This window comes from Acromyrmex echinatior, chromosome 4, assembly GCF_024713525.1.
Source record: "Acromyrmex echinatior isolate Ae372 chromosome 4, ASM2471352v2, whole genome shotgun sequence".
In the NCBI taxonomy this organism is placed as follows: Eukaryota; Metazoa; Arthropoda; class Insecta; order Hymenoptera; family Formicidae; genus Acromyrmex; species Acromyrmex echinatior.
The window spans coordinates 13,748,898-13,773,567 of NC_141855.1; the positions used below are offsets into that span (position 1 = coordinate 13,748,898).

General features: G+C 32.6%; 2 protein-coding genes across 7 annotated transcripts in view; one reads left to right on the plus strand and one right to left on the minus strand.

The window, feature by feature from the left end:
* The window catches only part of LOC105146433 (uncharacterized), a 175,391-nt gene extending 157,400 nt beyond the window's left edge, over positions 1–17,991 (minus strand). For 3 of the 6 annotated variants that reach the window (XM_087405392.1, XM_087405391.1, XM_011056679.2), the window contains exon 1: positions 17,790–17,991. In XM_087405392.1, the coding sequence (XP_087261518.1) occupies positions 17,790–17,976 (187 nt within the window). In that variant the 5' untranslated portion in view covers positions 17,977–17,991. Of the gene's footprint in view, positions 1–5,323; positions 5,585–17,789 lie in introns of those variants that run through there. The other 3 variants (XM_087405398.1, XM_087405397.1, XM_087405395.1) reach the window with 2 other exon arrangements.
* Positions 17,992–21,876: 3,885 nt separating this feature from the next.
* Positions 21,877–24,668, plus strand: Acat2 (Acetyl-CoA acetyltransferase 2). The gene is made up of 8 exons (XM_011056670.2): positions 21,877–22,035; positions 22,749–22,870; positions 22,979–23,091; positions 23,322–23,521; positions 23,617–23,846; positions 23,937–24,125; positions 24,192–24,354; positions 24,426–24,668. The coding sequence occupies exons 1-8, from the start codon at positions 21,987–21,989 to the stop codon at positions 24,542–24,544; spliced, it is 1,185 nt and encodes a 394-aa protein (XP_011054972.2). The 5' UTR covers positions 21,877–21,986; the 3' UTR covers positions 24,545–24,668.
* Positions 24,669–24,670: the final 2 nt, after the last annotated feature.

Genomic DNA, 24,670 nt, shown 5'->3' on the forward strand with positions numbered 1-24,670 from the left:
ACAACGACTATTGCGGGAAGCATATATTTACTAGTAGCGAAAACGTCGTCGCATAAACTTCCGCGATTAATGCTTCAGCCGCAATTAATGGTTGGCGAGATATCGATCTATGATATTCGGCCTCGCACGGCAAAAGATAAATTCCAAAGTTACCACAAAGCTATCACGGATTATCGCGACTCTTCATTCCTCCTCCTATTTCAATATGCGCGCTATAATATATCGCGTGAGCACGCAAGCGACCGCTAAGCAGAATTCGCGGCGCGGTCTCGCGCGCGGAACTTCGTTTCATGCCAGGCTTCGTGGTAGATTCGCGAGTAGATAGAAGAAACATTGAAGCTCCCCGGCGAATCGTCTCGCTATATACCCTACATTTTGCATCCGTCATGAATACTCAGCATTTAACGGTTATGTTACACTCATTACGCTGAAAAATCACGCTAAATGCAGCACGCTTTAGACTCGTGCTTCTCGCTCAGTGGGCTTCCGCGAACATCTTCCTCTCGAGACATTAATAAATCAAAGCAACTGGAATGCCTTTCCATAGATATGAATGTGTATTAAGACTTGAAATGGAATAAAGATTCAAAAAGAAGCTCGACGATTACAAAGTAAAATTATTGGTTTCCTGTTTTCTTCGAATAAATTTAAAAAAGATTTTATTTGGATTTTTATGGATATTTAGACACGTTAATTGCATTGTAAATATCGCGGTACAAGTCACGAAAGTAGAAAGTAATTCTGGTACTTAGATTCTCTATTAAAGAGAAGATTTAATGCTTCGACTCAACCTTTTGCCCTATGACTGAGAACACGAAATACCACAGTGATATCCATTACAGTTTTTCCAAAGTGTTCCCAAAGTGTTTTCAAATTTTGATATCGGCAGACAATATTTCATTTCCCATTTTATAAAAAGCCGAAAATTCTGAAGAATATTTTGTATGCATTTCGCGATACATGCGTACAGAAACAAAAATAATTTATATATATTTTAATGTATTATTACATCATAATCTTACGTAGTTAAATATAAAATTTTAATAAAAACGATATCAATACCAATCATACTTTTTAAATCTCGTAGAGTGAAATCTCACTCGAAGAAACTGAAAATTTAACCTGTCTTGAAAAAAGAGTGAAAATACTTTTTTTCAAGAGTGGCAGATTTTCACTCTTTTTAAAGTAAGATTTACTCTTTTGGAATGAAATTCACTCCAAAAGAGTAAAATCTCAATCTTTTTTTTGGAGTGAGGTTTCATCTACCCTGATATTACACTCCAAAAAAGGGATTGATGTTTCACTCATTTAGAGTGAATCTCATTTCAAAAGAGTAAATCTCACTCTAAAGGGTAAAAATCTGCCACTCTTGAAAAAGAGAGATTTTACTCCATGAGATTTAGAGAGTACACTGTTAAATCTATAGTGTCAAATTTAACTTAATGTGAGTCGTCACTACTCCTTCTCAATCATATCGTTATTTTATACTAAAATGATTATATTTATCACTATACAATGTCAGATTGACACGATATAACATCGAATTATCGTTATTAATTATTTTAATAAAAAATAACGATATATTTAGTAGCAATAGTGGCGACTCACATTAGATTAAATTTGACACTATAGATTTAATAGTGTAAATGTCAATTAACGTAAACGTTTTTCAATTTACGTAAACGTAATCGTTTTGTGACTTATCTCTGCGTTCGATTGCATTTTATAGCACGTTATATATATTATATTTTATCTTTATCGTAATTAACAACGACAGCAACAGCGAATTACTTTTTAATTACAAACGAATGCTGAAAGGAAAATCCAGCTGTGCTTTTCCCAATAGCTTGTGAAAAGCAACCAAGAACAATAGTACCGAACCGTGTACGGGTGTGCACAATACAAATACATCACAGATCTCTTTCTCCTTTCGTACACGTGGCCAGAAAGAGAAAGGAGTGAAACATATCCTTTACATTTTACCTATGTCAAATGCATATTGACCTAGGCCATGGATTATGCATTCATGTTAACATGAAATAATTTCGCTTGTGATTCATATAGTAATAAAAAATTGATCTAAAAAAACATTTTTTTTCAAAACTTAATTACAAAATTCAATAATAGAAATTCGTATACATTATAGCTATTTTAACCCTTAATATACACCTTAGAGTTATTCGTATCGTATACGTATTTCTTTTTTTTTTTTTGAAATATTAACAGTACTTACTTGATTAAATACCGGTCTGTTTTCTATTCCTAAAAAAGTTTAGTATTTAAAGAACAAGTTTTGTGCATTGCCGATCTCAATTCGTGTGTATCCTTTAACTAGAATAACTCCGAAGTTCACCTCTGGGTTACAAATAACGTGTGTACAGTGTATATTTTTTGTAACTAAAAAAAAATTTTTATTTGTTTTTTTTATTTTCAACTAATTCTCATTTGTATTAGCTGACACTTGAACTATTTTTTTTTGTAGTTTGGAATGTCAATTTTAAGAGATTGAAATGTAAAAGTAATGTAAAAGTGATGAAAATTAATTCCGGAACACGAATGATCCAAGTGTGTAATAAGAGTAGCCAAAACAAAGTGTGTACTAAGGGTAAGATAAAAAATACAATATTATTACCTACGTATGTTTTATACTTCATATATATATATATATATCCCTTAATATATAACACTTATTATATAATATATTTAATATATTCTTTCTTAATATATTTAATGAATTCTAATATATACATATAAATATATGTATAAAGTATAAGAGCATAAAATAAGATATAATAACTGATATTCTGGATATTATTAAAAAAAAACGCTTGTTAGTCTATTTTCCGTAATTTTCTTACTTCTATTTATTTAAATTTCTCACGTAGATACGTGAGACTTCGCACCAAGAATTAAAAAAACACAATCTCGTGAGGAAAATACTGATAAGCAACTTGAACAATGTACCATTGTGAAAAGCATTAGGTAATAATATGAGGAATCATTTTCCAATTTATTCTGCGCCCGACGTAATTAAGAAAGCCTATAGCTAATTACCACCAAGAATAGCGCACGCTTAATTAAAAGACATTGGCCGAGATGATATTTCGCGTCGCGACTTTCTCGCTATAAATACATCATAATCGCGGTCAATGTCATGTTGTTAATTAATCAAGGAAAAATCATTGTAAAAAATTCAACCGCAATCTGGATATTATTACGGTAAATCGAAGTTTACGCGTTGTATAAGGAGCAATACATACATCTCCTACATGTTTTTCCTAATATCTTCAAAATACAAAAATATATACTGCTTCATTTATCAAATAAATAAATTACCCTCTGGAAACAAAATATAATTTTGATATCCGGTTGCAATTAACCTGTGCCTCTTACACGATCATTTTCGAGCCAAGATTTCCCATTAGCTAACTTCTTCACCACGCTAATCTTTTTGTATTGCGGATACTTTGACTGCATTCAGCATAAAAAGTAGCTTTGCAACCGTTGTAAGATTTTTTAATATAATTGGTTTACACATTTAGATCCAATGACTAAGAGCAAGACCAATCGTATTAAAAAATTTTACACTAGTTGCAAAGCTGCTTTTTCTGTTAAACGTAATCTTTGTATCGCGGAAGAATCGGCCAGATTTTAAACGAACTGATTCGTGCTGCAGGCGAAACATCACAATGTTAAGAGGGTTAATGACGCGATTCGACGTGTGATGACGCCGGACAAGCTGATTGCGGAATTCGCCGCGACGAATTTCAATCCACCGTGCCTTCGGTCCGGCGTGAGGCGGGTCTTGCAGGGGCATCAGGCCGGCGGAATGCCATTAAGCCGGTTCCATCTCGAGTACCGCGGAATCTCTCCCGCAGTTTTTCAACCGTCAAGCGATTACGTATCGCGCAACACGATCGAGTTCTCCAGAACGATCGATGGTGGAGGACTTTCAACCGCGCGTGAACGCACTAGTCGGCCTCCGAAGACTTTAACGTACTTTTCGCCGAACGCACGATGCCGTACGTGTATGTATACCTTGCAATTACGGCACTCGACTGCAAATAAAGCAACCTGCCCCGCGCTAGACGGAGTAAACATGCTCCGAATGGCAAAATTAGCGCGGAAATTACAATCCCGCTCTCCGAATCGTGGAACTGCTATGCAGACGATTAGATGATAAGTGAATGAAGGAGGAGATTATGTTGTATCTTACGAAACTCGAACCATTATTTTGTACTTGAATCATTATTTTGAAATTTTCTGTACGTGTGCAATCAATTTAATAATAATTTTTTCGTTATCTAAACCTATTTCTCATTGATAATTATAGTACAATAATTATAGTAAAACTTATAGTTCCGTGATTAAAGGTATGGCTGGAGAAAGATTATGATCAAAGATTAAAATGTTTCATAAAGAATAATTGTTTTACTACAGAGATTATGTGTACATCGAGATTAACGAGTATGCGTTTTGATCCTGTTTTTTATCTACATTCACATAAATTTTATTATTTATATATATATATATATATATATATATATTCGATTAAATTTTATTTTGATCATTAATTGAGGTTTATTATATGAGGCTTATTAAAGTTAAATTTTTATATTTTTTATAGATGTAATCAGTATCAACATTTTGCGGAAGTAATAATCGATCAGAGTATTAAGGCGACCTATTTCACCCAGCGTTTTCATCTTGCCTCGTTACAACATAATACACTCGTTTATAATTATAGGTCGTTCGCTCGAGTTTGTTTAGCAGTGTGCAATTCATTAGAACAAATCTCTCGCTTCCTTCGCGTGGCCGAGATAAATTGCATCTCTAAACGTGCTATATCATACACTACATTCATTATTATCAGCATGTGTACAAGAAATACCATTGCGCAATAATTATGCAAGTTAACACCAATATGCTATTTGCGTAGCTATCGATTTTCCTTTGGTGATAAATCTAAATGCAATGTATTTTGTATAAATGAATGTAAATAAAAAATTTTGTAAATAAAAACTTAAACGACACCTAGATACTCAACATTATTATATTATCTTGTACAATATTAATCCCCTTTAAATAATTTAAAAAAATAATCTAAAGACTCAATGTAGCCTCCAGATAATCAATAATGTGCAATAATTGATCGTTTAAGGATCGTTTTAAGGAAAGATTTTTTGACAACACTACATATAATATGTAATAAAAATCTTTATAAAATAGAAATGGAAAAGCAATGGAAGTTTAAGGTTTAAGCACGTGTGAGCAATTTTAGTGTTTTCCTATTATAATCAATCAATCAATTAATCAGACATACCTAATTCGGACTGTCCATATTCAGCGACCATTGCGACTACCATTCTGAGTTACTACTCGATTTGTAGTCGTTTACACTAATCACCGGAAACAACGGGGTGTGTTCACGGTTTTCACGGAAGATGAGATCGAGGAATCCCGAAATTATTCGATCGTGAACAACCGAGAAAGGTAAGCGGAACGATACGATTTCGAGTGTTACGAACCCTCGATGAACGCTTAGTGAATCACCAATTTAGGACACTGTGTAGGCACGTACTGCCTTCGTTATAGAGAGATCGGGAGCAATTTATGTCGTGTTAAAATGATTTCACGCTGGCCTCACACTGAGACTATAAACGAGAGTTTACTTCATGCTTTACTTTATATTTAACAATATATAAAATAATGTATCAAAATATGTTGACAAAATCGATGGGATATCGAAACTTCGTTGTATATGATAATATTGATATTAATAATATAATTATATAATTATATAATAATATATTGGTTATTGAGGTAAAAAATATATGAAGAAAAAAATGAAAATACGATGCATGATCGGAGCAAATGGCGAAGAATTTAAAATGAACTTCATCCACGTGCCATAAAGTTTTGAGTGAATTTATATAAATAAAATTATATGAATAGAATACGCGATACATAGAATCACGTTTCACTTTACAGTAGTTTGCAAATTTGTAAATTTGACGCACGGATAATCACTTTATGCGATGATGTAACATCGTTTAACAATCAGACAATATATTCAAATGCAATGCAGACGTGCTTCATTGTGTGTAATTATTGAAATATTCTCTCCGTTTTCTATTTAGCATCAATTTAGTTTCTATTCGAAACTTCCTTCGCCACCGGCTTCGTTTAATCCTTATTTTCGCGACGTTATATTTTCTTTATCAAACTTTCTAGCATGCACTACTCCACTGTACAAGTGTAACACTATCGAATTTTTTATTCCCTCAAAGGTGAGGAGCAAAGATATATTGGTAAATATTCGTGAAATTGCCTAGAGGCCTAGAAGCCTTCCTTCTCGCTGGGAAGGAATCGAGGGACTGAAATGAATGGAGAAGTCGACTTTTAACTTAGGAAAGTCACGAGGATTGATAATCGCGGGATCCTCTTTCTCGTCCTACGAAATCACTGACCTCGGCAAATCACACGATCGACTGTTACCGTACACGCGCGCTCGCGAAGGTCGGGGAGAACTACGGAACCTCGTTTGCGCGTCCTTGACTTTCGCGCGGAAGACGCGTAACCAACTGGGCTGTCTGGCTGGCTCGTGCGCGCTCGAATCCAGGATCGGGACAGACGAGATTCGCTCTACGGCTGCGTGAAGCCGAGTGTGCGGCCTCTACGATGAATCAAGCCCCCCATTTCATCCCGAGTCGACCGAGTCGACCGAGTCGACCGAGTCGACGTACCGGCTGCCCCACCGTCTCCTGTCTCTTCCGATGCATTTCTTTTTCTGTTCTCGTGAAAAATAATAATAACAAACGGCGGCTGTCGCGGACGGACTTTTAGAAAGAAGACATTAGAATCTAGAGTCGAGAATTTTATTTTAATCGTGAAATTTGATTACGAACAGTACAACAAATGGGTCGCGTGTAAAATAAAATTGATCGTTTTGAAATGTGTGATCAACCTTTTTTAGACACACTTCTGCTTGATAGCAATGATGCGTGATGCCGAGATTATCAATCTGCAATGCCAATGGACTTTAACGTTAAGTACAATTTATAGTAAACGATCTTGGAAAACTAGTACTGAAGGAGAAGAACCCAGAGTATTGGAGAGAATTCGTAATATTAGAGTGAATCAATTTATGGTAATTCTTGAGGAAAGGCAACACGTGCAATTCGCACGCGCCTGGTGTTCAGAAAGCAGTAAATAATGTTGTCGAAATGATGGAGAAAGACGAGGCAACAAGAGATATTGAAGGCTGCATTCCGTCTATTTTGTTGGACATTTTCTTTTTAACCACAAGTTTGAAACGATGTGTGACGACATTAAATAGGCAGCATGCCAACGACTAAGTTAAGCAACGCGTCAAAAGTCCATGCGAGATTCACGTCTCTTGATGAATCTTCCTCCTATTTTTGCGATAAAACATCTGGCAGAATTATTTAAAATATTGCTCTACATAAGAAGTTGAATGATTTAATAATTCAGCTTAAACAGATGGACTGGAAGAACATAAATAAATTACAATTTATTCGAGGCATAAGCATGCCTGAGATAAATCGTCATTTATTCATGTGTTCCACTTGTGTTTAATCTCTCTCTCTCTCTCGAAAATAATTTTTCACAAATTAATATTAACAACGCCAAACAATAATGAGATTCATTCTGTTATCGTTTTAATTCCATACAGATATTAATTTACATAATCTTAATTTAATTATTATACAATATTAATTTAAAATTATTTATTCAAAATATTTCATGTTTAAAATTAAATCCATATACAAATAACCTTTTATTACAAAAAGTTAACTTTATATCAATTTAAAAAATTCATAGAATGACAATATTATCTTCGCTGCTAGCGAATACTTCATCGAACAATTAGTCACTCTTTTATCTAACTATCTACATGCAAACTAACAGAAGGTGTGCTTTTTCCGCGGTTGCGATAAAGAAAGAAATGACCCGCCATATCCTCATAGCGGGAAGAATAAAAAAAAATTTGCCGTGGCTCTGCACGGATAATTAGCATGCTAAGCGAGCATAAGTCACGATCTCATACTGCACGAGCGTGCCACATGCCGCGCGAACGAACGATGCACGGAGCACAACTTTCACGGAGCGGCCACAAGCAAAATTGCTTGGCGGTGCGGACAACAAATGACCGATGGTGCCCCGACGCGTGTATAGAAATCGGATGAACGGGGTTGGTCGATCGAACCGACGTTCGTCATGCGATCGCACGTTGCGTTTAATACATGGACGTATAGAAACGTGACCGTGGGAGGAGGTTTCCTCGCGTTAGCGCTACATAGCGGGAGAGACTTTCCTCTGAGGCGATTTCTAACGTCGGACATATAAATGCATAGACGGCGGGGATGTGAAAGATTGTTTCCACTTTGCATAATGTGCGCGGCGCGACACTTTCCGGTGATTTAAATCGAACAATGAAAATATGATTCAAAGCAACTGTTGCTGCAACAGATTTCAGCAGGGATTATCTGGCGAAAATTTGAAAGAACGATTTTATTGAGATATTTATTAAGTTAGCTAGATACATCTGAAAACAATTTTGTTGGACTATTAAAATAATTATATAAGAGACTTAAGACAGTTGTTAGAATGTCAAAACTTTTTGAACCACTTATTATGAATTTCTTATTAAAATTCCTAAAATTATTTTCTATAAGTATTTCGATGATCCAACAAAATTAGTTTTGGACCTGCATCCAGTTAAATTTTTAAATACTTCAACAAAACTTTCCATTTAGGTGTCAATCCGTTTAAACGCAATGTGTATTAAAATAAACTTGCATTTATATCATCATATTATCTTCGATATTGTGATTTACTTATTTTCGTGAAATTTTGTTTATTTCATGATACTGAAGCGTAAAATTACCTGATGTCAGAGGCAGGCAATATAAAGATAGGAAGATATAAAAAAGAAACGTATGCTAACGATACGTATAAAATATATCTTAGTGCTATCACATACGGAGTAGTTTCATTTCGCCAGTTCGATTACACTAATGATAACAGTAAAGGCGAAACAGAAAGTCCTGCGAAAAAGATATGATTATCGCATAGCGGAACGTATCTCGGAACGAGCACAAAGACAATGACCAAAGAAATCAATATCTTGTTCGAAAAAAGGAAAGAAAAAAAAACGATATACTATTAAATAAGTTCTCGTAATAAATAAAATATTTAAATTATAGTATAGAATGGCTCAAATAATATAAATAAGAATTGTGTCGAGAAGGGCTACGAGCCATAAGAAAACGATGTAATGTAAATAATATAGTATAATTAAACAAAGATATAACTGCAGATGGTGTTTCGACCCTGATCGGGTCGTTCTCAATGTTAAACAAAATAAAACATAATAATTAAATTTAAATTACAAACGGATTAATAAAATTAAAATTAAAACTATATACGACTTAAAAAATACTGAATAAAAATACAGACTAATGATAGACGTAATGTCGCTAAATCCTGTGGCCATCGAGCTAAGATAAAGATAAGTTAGAAGTGTTTCTTTGCGCATCTTAAGAGTTATAACAGGCTGAAATTTCAACCAGTAAGAAATATTTAATAAAAGCATGTGAAGACTATTATTATAAAACACGACATCAATAACACTCAAAATATATAAATAAAAGTACAAATGAATACACTGTGTAAAAGAAAATTTACGATACCCATTACTTATTAACATCTGCTTAACTGCCCCCTTCCTCTCTCTTAATCAAATCTTAATGAATAAATTATATAATAATGCACTATTTACGCAAAAAAAAAAATTTTGCGTTTATTTCGTTTAGCTAAAAAAAAATTTTGTGGAGAGGCTAACTGACTAGTTAGCCTACTCAGCCCCCTACAAAAAAATTTTTTTTAACCAAACGAAATGAGTGCAAAAATTTCTTTGCAAATTTTGAGAGCATAAATAGCGCATTATTGTATAATTTATTTATTAGAGTTTGGTTAAGTGAGGGACCAGCTAGACAAACGTTACTTATTATACACGTTATCAAACGAATGCTTATAAAAAACAGGCTTTAAAGCAAGGACGGAGTAGGAAAAGATTTCAGGTTTCATCAATCAAATGGATTGATTACTCAAGATAATTCTATGAAAGAGACATGGATGTAAAATCCGAAGACTTTTAAAAAGGACAAAAAGAGAAAGAGTCAGAAAACTGTATAAAGATATGCCTAGTAGATAGTATGCAAATGTAGGAGTATGTAAAATCGCAGATTGTTAACTTGATGCAGATAACGCTTGATCCAAAAACAAACAAGCGTGAACATATACGAATGAACAGCTTGATTCAATGAATGCGAACGGCGACGTGAGTATACCTTGTAAGCAAACTGTTTATTCATATTTGCTTAAGGTTGTTTACTTGGTCTGGATCCGGTTTAAGGTTTACGACACTTTCGAGTCCATCTAGAATAAATTACAATAAGAGAATCGAAGGACATACATCCATCGATCGATCGATCGATCGAGTTTTATCAGGCAAATTATGTTTAATTACATCGACGAGCGAAGTTAAAGTAAAATCCTCGTTCGGTTGTTTACTTGTTCTTTTTTATTCGGATGGTCAATGTGCTCGAAGAACAAAAAGCATTTCTCTTGCGGTGAGAAGCGACGACCGAAAAGTACCATCCGGCTGATGCGATTACGTAACGGTGTTAAAATAATTAGTGCGTATTACGTAGCGTTGCGCTGCACGCGGTCGTAATTGGTGAGCGCTGCGTGTTGGCGGGCGAGAAACACGGCCACGTTGCGAACCCACGATACGTCGCGATGAAACGGTGGACTTTGAACACACGAGATGCAAATTTTCTCGTTACGTCGTCTTCTCGCTAGCTTGCTACTTTGATCCAGCCGCGGTATACTTTCGTTTAATTAAATTCAATTTATTCTAGTGACACGATGAAAATCATCTATATAAAGACAAGCGAAACCGATAAAGATATATCTCGAATCTTACGAGAAAGCTATTTCATTAAATAAATTATTATATATTATTCGATCCATATTATCTATCGTTGCTGAGGCAGCTATAAATTGTCCGATATAATATCTAAAGATAAGAAGATAAAACGAGAAAAAAGGAAGATAAAAGGACAAATCTCCGTGGTCAGAGATTTTTTTGACACGATTAATGTCGAGCAAAGTCGCACTGTAAAAAAATCCATATACATTTGAAAAAGAGTCTTGCATTGATTAGAACTTTGACTGAAAATGGATCAAATCAACATTTTTTTATTAAACCTATTATAATTCTAGTTGAGGTAATCATATAATCAGTATTTTCTGATTCGTCCATTTTCCATCCAGAATTTTTTTTTCACTAGTGTACATTATATCTGCATATCCAAGGCAACGAGATTCGAGAAGTAGTGAGTCATGTATAATATTGATCCGTCTACATTGAGTAATCCGCGTACAAACACATATTCTAGAGCTTGAGCCGCGGACTTACACCTATCGATATGAGGGCGATGAAATGACGAGACACGAGATCAACGTTTCATTAAAACGACACCACGAGCAACTTCCCGCTGCCGATTCGACTGGTAGTCGACTGGTAAATGTCGACCAATTTAAAACGTTCCACATCGTTTCCTGTTTATTACGCCCCCGATGTCGGCACGATCAATGGTTACGTGACCCTGACGAGAGCGGAATATCACGCAAAATCGCGCTCGTTACTTATAAATTAACCTAATGTACCCTCTGTTCCAAAAATTAGTGGATAGTCTGTCATCAGTACTTCCCCGACAATAAGAGTCACCAGAGTCGTTGCGTGCGCACGCATAAGCATATAATACCATGTATGTATAACACCTTCGAGTCTTGAATGAAGCAATGTACAATGTTGAAATGAAGTTCCAAGCATGCCAAGGAAAATAAAGTTATTCTGGCAAAGTTGAGTATAGTGATCTCTCAATTTAAATGAAAATAAATACGCAAAGATATATAGTATGCCCAAGATTATAAGAAAAGGACAATTTTGCTAATATATTTAAAAATTTAATCAAATAAGATCTAAAAATAATTTTGGATTATACAATATTAAAATAATTATGTAGGAAATTCAAGCAATGAACAATATTGCAAAAAATGTTGGTATTTAATCAGCTGAGCATCCTACATAATTATTTTGATAGTATAATAGCAAAATTCTTTTCAGATCTATATCGAACTAAAATAAATTTTTAGATAGTTCAGCAAAACTGTTCTTGCCATGTATAAAGAATGAGATTAAAGTCGATACTCTGGTCACTCCAGTGCGTACGTGGCCATGATAAATTGCTTTTTTTTAAGTACACGACACGTGAATTCGACATTGAAGGATTAACGATAGAAACAGGCCGCGAACGATGAAATTATCAAAGCCAATAACAAATGGATGTATTTAGAAACGTAGCTTCGGAGACGGAAACGGACAACAACGCCGTTCCATTACCGAGAGAAGGCAGTATACGGGTGTTACGAGAATAAATAACTGCAACCTACTTACGCGCCTTCGTTACACGCTACTACTCGTATGCCAAAGAACTATCAATCTGAAACAGAGGCGCGGTGCTTCGAGTGATCGAATTGACAAACTTATATTCGTCTCGATGAAAGAGATGAAATCAGCTCAATGTAATTGCGGCTGCAAAGCTTGAAGAAATCAAAGTTATCATAATCGCTCTGCCAAATTATTTTTCTATTATTTTTGATTGTCTTAATCTCATTAATTATATCTTATATAGGAAATTACAATACATTATAACTTTTATAATTACGTTACAACTCTTCCATCTCATCTTTTTAAATATACAAAGATTAATCGACGTAATCGAAAATATGAGCTAAGATAGCGTTAATTTAATATACAAGATAAAATCATACAACATTAATGTTATGAAAACAAATATATGCAACGAGTTAAAGTAGCAGTAAAAAAAAAGAGTATTCAAATATTATGTTTATCTTTCTTACTTTCACATTTTAAGGTTTAACATAAAATGTGTATTTAGCATTTCGATGAAAATTTGTTAGGACTTTGCATCTCAATAGAGGTGATATGCAAATGTAAAATTTGCAAGATATTACGAGCTCATTCTTAAAATTACAATTAATAATACAATACAATATAAACCTATTTCTAATACAACACAATGGAAAAATAGTTAAAAATAAAGTTTTCAAAGAAATATAAAAATAGATAATAAAAATCGGATGCAAGGAACGAGACAATATCGTTTTACATGAAAATACATGAATATAAATTCGTATTCAATTATTCAAAGAAGAATACTGAAACCTGACCGTGAAACTCGAATGATTGAAGTGCAATGCGAAGTTACGTCATGACATTACGAATGTTAAAAAAATGTAAAATGCAGTATCATGAATCACGACATCATAAGAGATAGATATAAATAAAAATATCTCGAAAGAATTATTAAATTTATTTCGGAGCTTAGTGTTCGCACAAAAACGCGCGATCAGCCGACTTCCTTCCGTTAAAAATCGGTGAACCATACCGGCAAACATGGAACCATCTGGCGGATACGTATGCAGCCGACGTTACAACGCGGAAACCGTTCCTAAGTGAATTCTATGTCTTTTCAATCGTGTTATATATGTGACTATACGATGAATGAAAATATTTCTGAATAGCAACAATTACGTCATCAGTTAAGAATATTGTTAGGAGTGATGGAGTTATCTATCTATATTTATGTATCATTGAATGCGCTGTGTCGCAAGGAACTTCAGTTAGCTGTTAAGGCCGGTTATTCCATCTTCAGATAAACTATGTGGTAATTTATTTAATGAACAAAAGAAAGCCCAAACTTAAAGGTGGAACAACTCAGCCCAAATAATTTGTGTTACCTGAATTTAAAGCGAGCTAAGAGTTTATGCAGAATTTATCGAATATTCTTCCTTCTCATTGAATTCATTTTTTCCCTATATATAATATTAACAATATTAAATATAGCTTGTATTTTATCTATGTAATTTTATTTCTCATATAGAAAATTCGTTCATCTTTCAGAAGCCAAATTCTATAAATTGTTTGAGTTGAACATTCTATAAAATAAAAAATAAAAAAGATTGATGAAGATGTAAATTATGTTCCGAATTATAATTTGAAAAATTAAGAAATTTACAAAAAATGCAGGTAAGGTAGTCTTTACAGGATGAAAAAGTTATTATAGTAACGTTGAAATGTCATATTTTGAAGCAAGAAATACAATGTAATGATTAATTGTAACAATCAAGAAAAACAAGATTTAAAAAATAGATATTCTTTAAAGATTAGTTTGTTTTCTAAAAGTCTCGTGTAATTAATATCGTACTTCGTAAAAAATATACTTTCTGTGTTAATTATAGCATAACAAAGTATTTTCCACGGAATCCGTTGAATCATTTATTACTACTGTGCGATTGATTGAGATCACGCAATAATGCAACGAAACTGAAATGTATAATCGATAGATCGCGCGGATATTAAAGAGCGCGATAAGGGAATCTGGGTTGCAATCACGCAAAGCGACTCCTTGCATGAACCTTACGACTTATGTATGACCGGTCAAGTCGAGTCAATATCCTTCATCCAGCCGAGGAAATCCACCGAAGTTAATCGCGATATTTATTGGAAAGTCCTTTCGCTCGCTTTTAAAATATTATTTTCGACGTGCGTATATTTTCTCGCAAGATAAAATCAAAATTGTTAATCTGACACGTCTTTGGCACGTCTGGGAAATGCGATGCAATAAACATGTAAATTGATTAACATTACTTAGAACTCACGGTTACATAATTTAGACGTCAGGACTGTACGGTGAGTATAAAATGTAGATATTCGTTCAGGAAGCTACGAGATTCGTGTACAAATGTGCACCGAACCGATAAGCAAGGCATGCATCGTTACGGGATACGGTGCATCGTTGGATGCGTATTACAGTTAATCTTACTGCGCGTGCATAACGGACTATATCAAAAATATCAAGTGATAGCGCAATGATCATTCGAATTCTTGACTTGTTATAGGATTGCTTCGTGTAATATCTCATAGCTAATTCGATCATTTGTATTACACTAGATTAGTGCATACTAAAAAAACTGCTATACATAAAATTAGCGAAGTTAATATAAAAACATATAAACATTTTAAAAGATTAAATACTAAATAATAATATTATCATGTTATTTAATAGAATATGTATGTATTATTTCAAAATTATTATATAATATTATACCATTTTATTTAGATACTTTATATGAAACAGCTTTTTTAAAGATATTAATCCAGTGTAGTGCGAATGGTCAAAGTAATTATTAGTATTTCATATCTTAGGCAATTATATTAGGTGTTGGAATTAATTCGTAGCGTTTTACAAGTGATGGGAAGTACTTTCATTAATGTATTTTTTAATGCTCATGTGAAATAAATAACATTCTTTCATTAAAAACGCTACGAATTAATTCCAACACCTAATATATTTTCTAGCTTATTCTTAATTCGGTTGTTTTAATTTCCAAAAGATTACATAAAAATATTTAAAAAATTAATAATATTACTTAAAGCATGTCCTAAATACTGGAATAACAGCCAATATAGTTTAGCTAAAATTTATTAGTTTAAAACTTTAATAAAAATATTAATATATATAGTAATAAGAGACAATTGGAAGGTAAAAAATACAAATATAAATGATTGCTTAAGATATAAAGTATCTAATAGTTAATTCGGTCATTTACACTAAATAATATTTAGATTAGTACATATAATATTAAAGACTTTTATATAAATCTCATATTTATATATATCTCATATATATCTCAAATTTTAATATCTATTTCTGAGAAAGAAAATACTCCAGTATGCCAAGTAATAATAATTTAATATTTTTATATAATCTTTTGGAAATTGAAATAATAAAACATTAACATAATATTCCCAAATATATACAATTACATTTTTAGAAAATATTTTGATAAAATGTGTTGATCAATTAAAAAGTTCATTTTCGATATCTTCTATATAGTAATTGTCAAATGAAAAAAAACTTAAAAGAATATAAACAGAGTAAAAAAAAGTTTATAATATTCCAATGTGTAATTATCAAAATATAAAAGAATTGAGACATAGCACTTAAACTAGATTCGACAGCTCAACGTGATTAATATTAAAAAATAATATTAAAAAATAAAGAAATACAATATCGATCTATACAAAACTTAAGAGCTTTTATATCAATACTTTTTAAGAAATTCGATACCACCGAGAATTCCCACTACTTTGTTATATTTATATAGAGTAGCTCAGAATTACAAACTCCTCCAATGACATTAAAGTTCATTTAATGATATTTAACAAGCTCTCCTTTAATAAAAATTTATTTAGAGATACATTATTCCTCACTATTTGATATATTAAATCCTTATAATTAATTTAATCAAGTTAAAATTCTAAACTTGATGTTAAATTCGTCATTGTTCAGATATATTTCTTAATGATTCTCGGCTATTTAACACGTCGAATACTATGATTGCGATTGACATTACTTGACAATTCTTGATAACAAAAACAGTATTTAGGGTTTTCACAATATGTGTTACTAAAGATTAAAGGTGACCAAGAAATTCATTCATGAATTTCATTAATGAAATCTCTTGATAACCTATTTTAATTTTTAGGTAATCATATATTTTGAAAACGGTCCTCGTGTCCGTTTATTGTTAATCTATCTTTTTCTAGTTCAAAGAATTAAAAAAAAAATAAAAAGTACGTTGAAGAGATTAAAGTTAATCTACATTGATAAAAAAACGAGAATTAAAGAATTACACGAGTCACTAGTTCAAGTATCAAGCGAGGTAATAGGTGTACTCATTGAAAAGGCATCCATTATCTGACGCGTGTGTATGTTTATTTAAATTTTTGCAGAGATGATCGAATTCGTGTAGTATTCGACGTGTTAATACGGCACACAGAACACAATTATAGCGCACGCTGACGAATCCAGCGATGACGAAGAAGCGAACGGCCGGTAAGAGCACGTTGCGGCGCCGTGGCTGTCGTGCCGAACTGGTGCACGCAAGACAGGACGAGAACACATCCGTGTAGGTGTAAGGCGAATCAGCCGGCATTAAATTCATGAGGACGAATCATTGCGGTACAGAAAGATAGTGGTAAGGGGAAAAGAAGAAGAGAAATCGCGAAGGAAGGAGGAAAGATAGACGGAGACAGATAACGGTAATCTCAAACGACTGGCGGGGATGTCGTCGCGGCGACGCGAGTTGCAAGGCCGTCGGCGCGTGACCTTAATGAGTAATCACCTCGGCGACTCGGGAATTATTATCGTTTGTATTACGCGAGGTTGAACGCGCTGTCAAACGCGCGCGGACCTGGTGACGTCCGATAGACGAGCGGCGAGGAAGACAAACGTGACGGCGACGATGACAGCCGTCACCATGGAGTCGCGGATCTCGCGGATGACGTCTCGGATGACGGCGGAACACCCAGTTGAAATCGGACTCGATCGGCGCGCGCGCGCGATCGTCCAGCGGATGGTCCTCGGCACGCGGCGCGGCCCACGGCTGACCGACGACGTGCGGCCGCGGTCGCGCGTGCATAGACGACAGGACGTGTCGCGGCGACGGCTCGCCGTCTTGAGATGCGCGACGCACCGCCCGGCATCAAGACGTCCACGGTAAGACGCGATTGTGATGAGTAAGGGGCGCGACGCGCCGACAAATACCTCGTTTCTCGACGAGCTCCGAAATCTCCTCCCTGTTGTCAGCCATCTTAGCACCAGTCACCGTTCCACAATGCACACTGGGTAAAAACAAACGCGCCGTCGCCGTTGCTGTCGCCGCGGCGCTCCGGTACATGCCGCGCCAGCGACACCTGCTGTATGCAGGCAGAAGCATCTGTCCATCTGTCATTCGGCTCGTGCAGGATCGTGTCTATTGGTAATTAGGCACGTGCTGTCTTAAATCGGTTCTACATTAGTTGCAAGCTGATCGCAAGTTTGTTGCGACAGCCAATCTGAAGCTTGCATTTTGAAATCAACGCTTCATATTGGCTGTCGCAATAATCTTGCGATCAGCAACTAATGTCCAGCAAACGAGAATGGACTAAAATGGATTGAAATTTTTTTCTATCCGTAAATGCGTACTTTAAACAAAAAATATAACGAATACTTTTTTTTATTCAATTGGATTCAATTAAATTCAATTGGATGCAATTGGATTGAAAAACTGCATTTCCTATTCAAAATTTTGAATTGAGTATTCATAATTGTGTGTTTTTGAACAGAAAAAGTTAATATTATTTTTAGATTGAAAGGCATGGAGATATGCTCCATACAATTCCTATAAATGAATAAAAATGCAATTAGAAGAAAGAATTTTGCAAACTGACTAATTAAAAAACGCTTCAAAGTAACATCGCGTTGACGTACTTTAAAAAACATGTTTAATCGATATTTTAAATATGTTTAAGCTTTTTTAAAATACTTTAAAATATGTTCAGAACATGTTCAAAACATTAAAGATATATATTTAAAAAGGAAACACAAAGTTGTTTAAAAAAAAACATTTTACCAACCATGATCGAGTGTCGAACGAAATATTGTCGCTATATCTAATTTTTTTTGCTTGTCTCATTGATATTCCAAGCTTTAAGTTTAGTTTTTTTATTACCTTTTCGTATTTTGCATTGCACGCACGAGTATTGTATTTCATTACCAACAACTATTTTTGTTAACCTCTCTTTCTTATTCTTTGACCCACCTTCTTATATTATTTTTTGTGTTTAGCTAGCTTAGTGTAATATTTAACCGCTGTCAGTTCAGTTTAATGGATACGTTTAATAACACAGAATTTTATTTCTTTTTTAGAAAATTTCAATTTCGTGATTAATAAATAAATAATTGTTTATAATAATTGTGTCTGTTTATTTGAGTTTTATAGAAGGATTATTTTGCCGGGAAACTTGAATAATGTAACGATCAAATTTTTTAAAAATATATCAAAATGTATACTCTTACAAAGAAAGAAAAATGGAAGGGAAGATTTGACTGAAGTATCTAATAATTTAGTTATCTAGATACAGATCTGAAAATAATTCTATTGGGCCATAAAAATATAATTACGTAGGAATTATAGTGAAAACAATGCTGCTCCTATAGGCATATAATATTATTTAATATTAAATAATAATTTAAACATATTTCCAAACTATTAAACGTAACATTTGAGGAATATTTTAGTGAAATTAATATGATATTAAATAATATTCTTTAAATATTAGTGGATGGTTATATGTCCACAATTCCTGATAATATTACATGATTATTAAAAATAACATTATGTAATATTACTGTAATATTGTATGAACATTAACCAATCATAACATTTATTTTAATTTGTAAAACTATTACACCAGTTTAAATAATAATAGTTAAAACATATGTTTGAAAACTAAAAATAATTTTGGTGTGCAATTATAAGACTAGATATGTACGTAAAATCACATTGAAACGTTATTTAAGCACAAAACGCAGCATAGATAATAACTAATAAAAATGATAAGACTTTCATTACTGGATTGTGAATTCGAACTACACTAATATAAAAATAATTAATATTAATAAATATTTTAATAATATTTTATATTAGGGATGTTAAAGGAAATATACCAAGAATATTTATACAAGTGGACTTATAACATCCATAAAATACTTTCATAACATTAAAAAATATTGTACAATATTCTCAAAAATTATAATAACTTATTTTAATTTTTTAATGATATTATATAATATTCTAGGAATATTTTGCGCTTATAGGGGCAAAGCATTATTTGCAGCATTGTTCATTATACTTGAAATTTATAAAAAGAAGTAATATAAGAAGGTGGATCAAAGACTATTTTAATTATACGAAAATTACTTTACGTATAATTATATATAAAAATATACATTGTGTATGAGCAATTTTTCTTAGATGGAATCATCCCAGCAAACAAGAATGGATTGAAATGAATTGAAATGGATTCAGATTTTCAGAAATATTGATTCACGAATGTTAAAATAAATGCTTTTCAATCCTGAATGCATTTTTATTCATTTATAGGAATTGCATGGAGCATAACTCTACGCCTTTCAATCTAAAGATAATATGTATTAGCTTTTTCTGTGCACACATAACACATTGTGAATACTGTTCAATTCAAAATTTTGAATACGAAATGCAGTTTTTTCAATCCAATTGCATCCAATTGAATCTAATTGAATCCAATTGAATTTAATTGAATCCAATTGAATCCAATTAAATCCAAAAAAAGTATTCGCTATTTATATATATAAAATACGTATTTGGATAGAAAAAAATTTCAATCCATTTTAATTCATTCTCATTTACTGGGATATGATGCTCAATTTCTTGAATAATAATATGGGGAGCTTTCCAGCAAGAAATACAAATTGACACAAGAGTCATTTTGTCCTTGTTCAATAATCAGTGAGAAACAAAGACGGAATGACTCTTGTGTCGATTTGGGCCTGCTGGAAAGCTTCCATGTGCATACAGTCATGCCTGCTCTAATGTATGCTAGAACTCGTTCATGCATTGAGTGCTGTGTGCTGCATGTAAATAATGTAAATGATGTAAATCAAAAGAAACAATTGCTAATTTAAATGATGTAAATGATGTAAAGCAAAAGAAACAATTGCTAATTTTAATAGTTATTTGTCAAACGTCACTGTATGCATCAAACATAGAAGCATACACGTATGCATACATGCTTGCATACATGCTTTCGGTCAAAAAAATCGAGTACCATGTGATTCCATTTTTATATTTCTTTAAACTTGATTTTTTTTAAAACAAATAATATGTGAAAATTACTCTTTTAATTATTTTTATAATATTTTCACATTAGTATTACTATTTCTATTGCACTAAAAAATAATTTTACAAAAGAAAGAGGGATGCCCAGCAAACGAGAATGGATTAAAATGGATTGAAATTTTTTTCTATTTGAATGTGTATTTTAAATAACGAATATTTTTTTTGGATTTAATTGGATTCAAGTGGATTCAATTGGATGCAATTGGATTGAAAAACTGCATTTTCTATTCAAAATTTTGAATTAAACAGTATTCACAATGCACAGAAAAAGCTAATATTATTTTTAAATTGAAAGGCATAGAGATATGCTCCATGCAATAAATGAATAAAAATGGATTCAGGATTGAAAAATATTCATTTTAATGTTCGTAAATCATTCGTGAATATTTCTGAAAATCTGAATCCATTTCAATTCATTTCAATCCATTCTCGTTTGCTGAATGTATTATTTCATATAATCATATATGTTTATGAATATTTATGTATGTTTATACACATTTATACATATTCATGTCTAAAAAATTGTTTACTGGATGATTATGTGAATTCGCTTTAATACGTATCAGCATATTACATGAAATAAAATTTTAAAGACTTGTGTTATTACATTATTATCATTACATTATTTAGTTGGAGTTACTATTTCTTCCTATTCCCAATTTATTTGTTATTTTTATCAACATTGTGTATTTATCAACGTTGTTTTTTATCAACATTAAAGTCATTATTTTTTAAATCTTATCGTATATTTTACATACGTCATTTTTTTTAATCATTTTCGTCACGCATTACGTAATAATTTTTTTTTTTGTAAAATTCCTAAACATATCGAAAGACTCGAAAACAGCTCTACCAAGATCTCCCCTTCTTTATTCTCTGCTTTTCTTCCGCGCATGTACATGTTCGGCGTGACACAATTTCACGATATAGCCGCTCCTGGTACACGGCGTCAAGCTAATATAATTCCGTTATTCAGTCAAGACGTGGCAGTTTTTGTGTATCTCTCAGTAGATTCAGTTGTGCTTGTTCACGGACATAAAATGAGCGATCGCACTGTAGTGATTGTGTCTGCTGTAAGGACACCCATAGGTAATAACACTAATAACGAAATACGCAGCTAGTAAAATTCTGTGTAATAATTTGCAATGTTAAATTATTGAAGTTTAAACAAATGCGAAATTTGAATTTGAATAGTGCCATTGAAATAAATTTCTACGATATTTTGCGCAAAATTCTATCATAAGCGATAAAAATTTATCAAACCCACTTGGAGATTCATTCAGGTTATCTCTTTTGTTATTAGTGTATCAAAATACAATCAGGGTTGGGCATGCATTTGAAATATTTTTATTTTAAACTCAATACTTGTAATATAATTGTATTTTGTATTTCAAATCAAAAGATTGAAAATATATTTTGTAATTTATAATTCAAATAATAAGATTGATTAAGATATAATCAATCTTAGTATTTAAAACACAAAATATTAAATACAATTGTATTTGTGTAACAAATACTGTTTTTCAAATAAAAATATTTTAAATACATGCCCAGGGCTGAATATGATTATAGATACATTAAAAATACTATAATTGTGGAATAAAAAATAGTTTGTAAAAATATACAAATATTAAAACATAATATACAAATATTAAAATATACTAATATTAAAAATTGTGCTGTGCATCAAAGAAGCGAATTTACATCTTATTTGATTACCATAGGATATTATTCCTACAGAAAATGCTATAAATATAAAACTTGTTTTTGTAATAATTAAATTTACTGTTCTGTAAATGTAGGATCATATTGTGGGTCCTTATCTTCGTTAAAAGCATCAGTATTGGGAAGTATCGCCATCAAAGAATGCTTAATAAGAGTTGGACTGGAAGGATCAGATGTTTCTGAAGTTATTATGGGTCAGGTACTCATAATTCTAGAAGAAATAAAGCATTAAATTATATATATTTTTAAATACAATTAAATTCATATACATATAAGGCATTTCTATAATACGTTGCATTTTTTTCAGATATTTTCTGCAACTGAAGGTCAAAATCCTGCAAGACAAGCAGCAATACGTGCTGGCATACCTATCGATGTACCTGCTTATCAAATAAACATGTTATGTGGTTCCGGTCTAAAGTATGTCTACCTGTTCTACATGTGATATTAAGTTTGTTTTTTATTGCTGCACTGGATTAAAACTTTCCTTCTCACTCTTGCCAAATATTAAATATAAATGTATTTCACTTTAAGAGTACAAAGAGTACACTAGTTCAGCTATAAAAAACAGACTTATTTCCATATTATACATATAGTTAAGAAAAAAAATCACCTGAACTATTTGATGTAACATATTACATGTCTTACAGATCTGTAATGAATGGTTACTTTTCTATAAAGTTAGGGGAAAGCGATATAGTTGTGGCTGGTGGTCAAGAAATTATGAGTAGAGCACCGCATGCCATTTATCTCAGGTCTGGTGTGAAAATTGGAAGTTGTAATTTAGTTGATACACTATTGGAAGATGGTCTAACAGATTCCTTTCATAATATTCACATGGGAGTCACAGGCAAGACTACAAAATATTATAACTAAATATTATATTTTTGTACTAGGAAAATTTAAATTTTATGTATTATCATTTATATTATCAATTATTGGTAGCTGAGAATCTTGCTGAACAATATAAAATAAGCAGAGAGGAGCAAGATTATTACGCGTGCAAATCTCAACAGAAGGCAGAGATTGCTATCAATGCCGGATATTTCGATAAGGAAATTGTTCCAGTAACCGTTACAACCAAAAAGGAAACTTTTGTTATGTCTAAAGATGAATTCCCGAAATTTGGAACGACCACAGAGAAACTTGCAAAATTAAAACCAGCATTTATACCGGTATGGACATATAATATTCTATATATCTATAAATATATAATTGTCTAGAAAAAAGATAATATACGTTTGAAATCATTATATTGTATTTAGAGTAATGGTACGGTTACTGCCGGCAACGGATCCGGTATAAATGATGGTGGGGCTGCCGTAGTGCTCATGTCTGAAGAAACTGCTGCAAATAGAGGAATCTCACCATTAGCCAGTATTGTTGCATTTGCACAGGTTGGAGTTGAACCTAAAATTATGGGCATCGGACCTGTTGAAGCTGTTAAATTAGTAGTTAGTATTTATGTGTTACTTTTATTTCAACACGATATTATGAATTAAAATGTGCACTTATTTCAGTTAAAAAAAGCGAATTGGACAAAAGAGGAAGTGGATTTTTACGAACTAAATGAAGCCTTTGCTGCACAAGCAATCGCATGTATTCAAGAACTCGGATTAGACACTGAAAAAGTTAATGTAAATGGCGGTGCTATCGCCTTAGGTCATCCTATTGGTATGTCAGGTATGTATTAATGCTTGAACTTTCTTTAAAAGAATTCAAAAGAAATTTTATGATAAAATTTTATATTTCAGGCACAAGAATACTAATCACTCTGTTACATACTTTAGAAAGAACAGGAAAGAAAAAAGGTGTTGCATCTTTATGCATAGGAGGGGGAATGGGCATTGCCATTGCTATTGAAAGAAAATAACGAATGTCTTCTCTATTAATATATACATCTTATATAAAATTTCTTATATTCTTATTAAAGCATTTCTTGTTAAAAATGGCCTTCTTCTTGTGTTATACATTAAATAAAGGGATCTATTACAATATT